Source organism: Elgaria multicarinata, chromosome 3 (genome assembly GCF_023053635.1).
Source record: "Elgaria multicarinata webbii isolate HBS135686 ecotype San Diego chromosome 3, rElgMul1.1.pri, whole genome shotgun sequence".
In the NCBI taxonomy this organism is placed as follows: Eukaryota; Metazoa; Chordata; class Lepidosauria; order Squamata; family Anguidae; genus Elgaria; species Elgaria multicarinata.
In genome coordinates this window covers 21,887,794-21,895,057 of record NC_086173.1, presented here as the reverse complement: position 1 = coordinate 21,895,057, position 7,264 = coordinate 21,887,794, and the positions used below count along the sequence as shown (strand labels likewise).

Below are 7,264 nucleotides of genomic sequence, written 5' to 3'. Positions count from 1 at the left end.
AATAACTCTCTGCTCTGTTATTGCAGAAGAAGATTTAAGAAGTATTTGGGTTTTGCTGTGTGTGTTTTTAGTGTACATGGGTTGCTGCAGCTCAAAAGCATTTTTAAATCATAGAATCATAGAATAGCTGAGTTGGAAGGGGCCTACAAGGCCATCGAGTCCAACCCCCTGCTCAATGCAGGAATCCACCCTAAAGCATCCAGACAGATGGTTGAAGGCCTCTAGTGTGGGAGAGCCCACAACCTCCCTAGGTAACTGATTCCATTGTCGCACTGCTCTAACGGTCAGGAAGTTTTTCCTGATGTCCAGCTGGAATCTGGCTTCCTTTAACTTGAGCCCGTTATTCCATGTCCTGCACTCTGGGAGGATTGAGAAGAGATCCTGGCCCTCCTCTGTGTGATAACCTTTTAAGTATTTGAAGAGTGCTATCATGCCTCCCCTCAATCTTCTCTTCTCCAGGCTAAACATGCCCAGTTCTTTCAGTCTCTCTTCATAGGGCTTTGTTTCCAGACCCCTGATCATCCTGGGGTTATGGAGGCAGGCTATAAAATGTATCTAAAGCACATGGTAAGCAAAAGGGTTAAGTACAGTGTGGTGTAGTGGCTAAGGTGTTGGACTGGGAGTCGGGAGATCTGGGTTCTAGTCCCCACTTGGCTATGGAAACCCACTGGGTGACTTTGGGCCAGTCACAGACACTCAGCCCAACCTACCTCACAGGGTTGTTGTGAGGATAAAATGGAGAGGAGAATTATGTACGCCGCCTTGGAGGAAAAAGTGTTTCTTGGAGGAAAATGGCGGGGTATAAATGTAATAAAATAAATAAATACATTCTGGTTGTGCTTAGATCCAGATCTTGCCTCTTCAGAATCAGGACCAAATACCCATAATATGCAGTTAACAAGGAATGTCCTGTAGTGTGTTCCAAAGAAATACAGGTACATTGTAATAGATGACGAATGAGACTCAACCATGCAAATCATTTGAGCAAATGCAGGAGAAACTGAGCGTGGAACTGCTCTGAATAAACCAGCCCCACGGATGATTGTTTGGGGGCAGCTGTATTTTCAGGTGTGTCCTTGATGCATCGTGTGAGATGCAGCCGATGAGGGAGCACTTTAAAGGCAGATGTGTTTGGGGGTGGGGGCTGCAAGTAGAAGCCAGAAAAAGTGGGAGAACAGTTATAATATTCACTCTATCCATTGGCACAGTATTTCAGCCAGTCTCCCCCAACCTGGTGCATCCAGATGGGGACGGTAGATTTAAGCCAGTGGGAGAGGCTTGGTCCACCAACCCCAACTCTCGATGTAGCCGTCCACCAAAACAGCTGCTGAGCATTGGCTTTTAGCTTTCCCCAACCTGATGCCCTCCAGATATTTTGGACTACAACTCCCATAAGCACCAGCTGACATTTTATTTATTTATTTCATTTTTATACCGCCCAAAAACCGAAGCTCTCTGGGCAGTTCACAAAATAATAACATGGCCAATGGTCAGGGATGATGGGGGTTGTAGTCAAACTATCTGAAGAACTCTAGGTTGTGGAAGGCTGCTTTAAACACCGGGGAAAGATTCCCTACCACTGGTCCAGTACCAGGGCAGTTCAGCAATGGGACTCTCTGCAGTTCTTGGTACGGCTCTTGGGTAATGTCCAGCTATAGGATAACTTTTAAATTCCCCCCATGATTAACAAGCCAATCAACACAATGACGCAAGAGGAGGAATGGGGTTAGGGTGCTGCTGCTCACTTGCTCCTGTTTAACTCCACACCCTACAGCAATTGAGTTCTAGACAACCCAGTGGTTAAGCTAGATGTGCAAACAGAAATATCACTGCAGACTAAATTTATTTTATTTTATTTATTTATTTATTGCACTTATATACTGCTCCCATAGCCAGGGCTCTCTGGGTGGTTTACAGAAATTCTAAAATTAAGATTAAAACGAGTATGCAAAATTTAAAATTCTAAAAGACAAAACATACACATATAAAGCATTAAAAACCGTTAAAAAACTAAAACGTGGGTAATTAAGATATGCCGCCATATGCCTGGGGCAAAGAGGAAAGTCTTAACCTGGAGCTGGAAAGTTCTGACTTTATACTGTTAGTTTTACCCTACCCAGTGCCTGTTTACCCTACCCTGTGCCTGTTTGCATTCTCTTCCCCTCCTTATTGTTTTATTATGATTTTATTAGAATGTAAGCCTATGCAGCAGGGTCTTGCTATTTATTGTTTTCTCTGTACAGCACCATGTACATTGATGGTGCTATATAAATAAATAAATAAATAAATAAATAAATAATAATAATAATAGAAGCGTTGGTGCCAGGCGAGCCTCATCAGGGAGATCATTCGAGAGACTGGGGGCCACCACCAAAAAGGCCCTGTCCCTCGTTGCCACACTCCGAGCCTCTCTCGGAGTAGGCACCCGGAGGAGGACCTTAGATGTTGAACGTAGTGACCGGGTATATTCAATTTATATCCTAAATTGAAATCCATTAAACGCTTTATTGAAGAAAAATACACAAATTAAGAAATGTAGCACGATGCTTACATGAGTCAGAAACTTTCTCTGTGATTACATTATTGGCAGCGAAAGAGAATGTAACTTAAATAAAAGATTAACCAAAAAAAATTGCAATTGACAAATCTGACACAACAAATGTAAATTGCCAGTTAACAAACTGAGCTTCTAACTGTATCATAATGACTCTTCCTCATCACCCTCCTGCTTACTCATTGCATTGTAAAGTAAAAATTAAACAAGCTAAAAACATTTGCTCTCGTTTTTACTTCCTCCTGCTCTTTACTTGAATATAAAAAGCTGATGCTAAAGCATTGTCATGTTCCTCTAGGTGCGTGAAGAATTAAATTTAGGCAAACGCAGAAGCTAGAGTGAAAGGAAAAAGCCAAGACTTGGCAATAATTTTAAGTACCATCTTCAGAAAGTAGGAGTGAATTAAAGGATTACCAGTAATATCTAATGGAGATCTAATCTTTTATACCTTAATAATGTCTCAATGGGAGTTCCAAACCATATTCTCTTCCTGGTCATTTTTGAGAAGTAAAAAAACATGCCAAAAGTACACCTAACCAGCTGCTATATATGCTTTTCATTTTCATAAGCTCCCTTTGTTTTCACATAATATCTCGAACATTATTCCAGTCCTTTTACTTCCAAACTTTTGAAAAATCTTGTCCCATAATTCTAACTTGCCTTCCGGGACAGTGCTAGGTAAAGTCAGAAACAAAACGATAATGTCTGAAATAGTCGTTTTTACTGAAGCGATTCTTTCTACTCAGGGAAGCTTAAGTATAAACACCAGCATTCCGTATCTTCTTCTGCCTTTTCTATAACAGGAGACTAATTGGAAGAAAATAATTCTGCAGCTAAAAACTTTCCTAAATGTTATACCTGTTTTTTCTGAGGAGCCTTACAAAAAGTTCCAAACGCAATGGAAGCTTGTTGAGCGATAATATACTTACATATTTTTAGAAGTAAAAGCAAAAATGTGCTTTAGCACAAAGGGATTGCTGTTGTTTTTTAAATTAAGCGTGTGGTTGCAAAGGCGCCCGTGAGAGAGATAATATGAAAATATGTTGAAGCAGATGCATGACCCTGAGTGAACTGCAACGTTGTGCAAATGGGTTTCCACGCACACAATGGGACTTCCTCTTCCTATGTCCCTGCTCTCCAAATCTGCACTGGTGAGTCTCCAACTCTTCAGAGCAGATTTGGGGGAGCGGGAGGATACAGTAGGGAGTGTGAATGCCCCCTCTCCCATTCTGCTGACAAGAACCATTATGTTGGCTGGAAGAATTTGGCTTCACTTGGGGCTGTCTATATGATGCAGACGCAGGTTTGCAGCAACTGTAGGACTTTCTAGCAAAGCTACGCATTGAAAAAGTTGGGGAGTTACTCTGATTTTTTCCAATGGGAGTGAGGTCAGTATGACTCTTATGATGTCACTCTGGATCCAATCAGGGGGAGGGGGGTGATCCCGGGTGGAAGATGGCCAGCGATTGGTTGCCATCCACTAGGCAGAGTTAGGGTGACCAACTGTCAGGATTTCCCCGGATTTGTCCTGGTTTTTGTTCTTTCCATGGTGTCAGGGGGGATTTTCTATAATTTTCAATAATGTCCTGGAATGACACACCTTCCCCTTTAAGGCTGCCATTAGCATGGCAGGAGGGAATGACATGCTTTCTTGAGGCACATCATTCCCCCACCCCGAGCTCCAATTGAGGTCTTAAAGGGGAAAGTGGGTCATTCGTGGACATTATAGAAAAGGCCCCCATTGGAGTGGATGGTGGTGGTGCAGAATGAAATCCTTTCCCCTCCTCCACTCCAATCGGGTTCTTTAAGGTGGCGGGGGAATAACGTACTTTCTGCAGGACTCAGAAAGCTGCTTCCTCCCACACACACTAGGTGTCCTCTTTTTTGGTTTCCCAAATATGGTCACCCTAGGCAGAGTGAGCGGCAGGTCCAGTACCCAGATGGCTGCTGGAGACACCATGCTCCCTCCTTGGCATCGGGATTACCCGACACCACCATGGGGGAGTAAAATATGAGGGAGGGAGGGAGGGAGCACCAACTCGACGCTGTGAAGACAGCCCTAAAGATCATTGGGGATACGTGTGGCATTTCCCCCCACCAATATTTGGGTTATCTAAAAAAATGCATGAGCATCAACAGAGGCAAAATGCATGCGCTCCTGATAAGCAGTTGATCCACTCTGTTAGTCACAAATGGCATAATAGGCTCCAGATGCAGAACTTGGCAACAGCAGGGGCTAGGATTGGGCTTGCTTGCCTTGACTGGAATCAGGCAATGGCTTTCCGAAGAGCTGCAAATGAAATCAGAGACACAGCATTGCTCAGGATGTGTGCGTACTTATTTTGCCACCCTGGTCAAACTGGTTTTGGTGCATTACACGAACGGCATAATTTGTTTAACCAGAGTCAGTAGTGAGAGAGTACACAAGACATAGGGAGGTCTGTTTAGTGCAAATCCTCAGACTTACAATCTGGCCCTTCTGGCTTTTGCCAGATGGCCACACACCCTTCTCCTGGCTGCAGACTGTTTGGTTGTTTGGCTGGCTTTTGTCTTGTTTTTCCCCATTCTAAAACTGGTAGTAAAAGTTTTAAGCTTCAGTATGCTGGCAATTTTGGTATTTCTGGCCTGCTGCTTTTGCCTTTGGCCCCGCCCACCACTGGAAGGTGGCTCCCAAGAGCTTTTCCAAAATGGAATCCAGCCCTTGGGATGAAATAGGTTCAATGAGGGTCTCTACATTAAGGGAAATCATGTTGCTTACCTTGGGCTTTTGGGCTTCTTTATTCTTTGGCACAATTGTTATGGGCTGCATTACGCAGGCGGAGAGGGACAACTATGTGCTTTGAATTGAATACCTCCCCTCCCTTCACTTCTATTGAGATAGTGCTATCTAGTGGCAGAAGAGCCTGCTTTTTCACAGCTATTGCCACTTTTAATACTGGGATTTCTAGGGGATCCTGCGGGTTATTGACCTGAAAACGTTCATGAGTTGGCCAATCACAAGTGTGCAACCATTTGTTTAGAGGAGCCCTTAATGCATATGTATCACCCTTGACAGGGACAAAGAGAGCGTTTATCTTCAGTCTTATTGAAAAATTAATGCTGAAATTAGGTTACATGGTACCATTGCCTAGTACCCATTTTACCGAATAACTTGGCATACATATCTTGGAATATTGTAATCTCATTCTTTTTGCTTCCCCAGGATGGTTCATACTGGGGGAGCAGAGGACTGCAAAGACAGTTTGGATGACTTCCAAGAAAAGATATGGCACCTCTTGATTCTGCAATCTATTTTGGCCATTGCTGGGAATGGCTTTGCCATCTACCGCTTCGTGGTTCGGGAACGCCCCTGGCATACTGGCATCGTCTACTCCTTCAACCTGGCTGTTAGCGACCTGCTTTATGCATTCTCCTTGCTGCCCTTAGCATTTTATTATCAGCCACCCAAAGACTGGAAATATGGCTCCGTTTTCTGTGTGCTGGACCGTTTCGTCTTCTTCTGCAACCTTTACGGCAGCACCTTTTTCGTTGCCTGCATCAGCCTGAACCGCTATGTGGCCGTTGTTCACCCCTTCTTTGCCCATGGCCGAATCGAGCCCCGCCATGCCAAGCTCCTTAGTGGGGCAGTGTGGTTGCTGGTGGTGGTCATCTCAGCGCCTGTCCTCAGCTTTTCCAAACTGGAAAAGAGTAAAAATAACACCGTAACCTATTGTCTAGGAAGTGCCTCAAAACCAGAACTGCCCAGCTACTTGCCCTATAGCTGGTTCCTAGCGGCTTTTGGGTGCGGGCTGCCATTCATCCTGACCACCTTTTCCTGCGTGGCCATCACCTGCACGGTCGTCCGCAACTGTAACATCACAGCGGAGGAGAAATCCAAGGTGAAAACACTGGTTTCTGTCGTGGTGGTCCTCTACGCCCTTTTCTACTTGCCCTTTCATGTCTTACGCAACCTGAACCTTTACTCCCGCAACCACGGAAGGTGTGATGAGCTTCTCTACAACTTCTACCAGGTGACCAAGATCTTGGTCAATTTCCACATTTGCATCCATCCATTGGTCTATGCTTCCCTGACCAACTGCATGCAGGAATACTTTGGCAGATATTTTCCACGGTGCAAAGGTGTGCGAGAGAAGAGCGTGGAATGGAAAATGTACACCCAGCCCTCTTCTCTGTGCCTCCAGGACCAGAGCTGATTTTGCTTCCGGCAGGCCTGACTGTTTATTGACAATCCCTTTGCTGCAATGTGGTGAGGCTTTGCAATGAACTGGATCCCTACTAAAGGAGAGGTTTGGTGGAAATGGGACATTCCTTCCCTACAAATTGCTATACTGACCCTGCCTTTTAAAAGTCTTTCAGGACTATGTTGCAGATGTGTTTATGTGTTGTATTTCTGGGCGCAAAGATTACTGCAGACGCTGACTGCAGCCAGGAAATCAGAAGACGTTTACTTCTTGGGAGGAGAGCAATGACAAATCTTGATCAAATAGTTAAGAGCAGAGACGCCACACTGACAACAAAGGTCCGCATAGTTAAAGCAATGGTATTCCCCGTAGTAACCTATGGCTGCGAGAGCTGGACCATAAGGAAAGCTGAGCGAAGGAAGATAGATGCTTTTGAACTGTGGTGTTGGAGGGAAATTCTGAGAGTGCCTTGGAATGCAAGAAGATCAAACCAGTCTATACTCCAGGAAATAAAGCCAGATGGCTCACT

At 44.5% G+C, this 7,264-nt stretch overlaps 1 protein-coding gene across 1 annotated transcript; it reads left to right on the top strand.

Annotated features, from left to right (window-relative positions):
* The first annotated feature begins 5,757 nt into the window (after nt 1–5,757).
* Nucleotides 5,758–6,844, top strand: LOC134393953 (P2Y purinoceptor 11-like). Its single transcript, XM_063118979.1, has one exon. The coding sequence runs from the start codon at nt 5,758–5,760 to the stop codon at nt 6,745–6,747; it is 990 nt and encodes a 329-aa protein (XP_062975049.1). The 3' UTR covers nt 6,748–6,844.
* The last annotated feature ends 420 nt before the right edge of the window (nt 6,845–7,264 follow it).

Coding starts and splice junctions, on each gene's coding strand:
- LOC134393953 (XM_063118979.1), top strand. CDS start 5,758: ATGGTTCATACTGGGGGAGCAGAGGACTGCAAAGACAGTTTGGATGAC.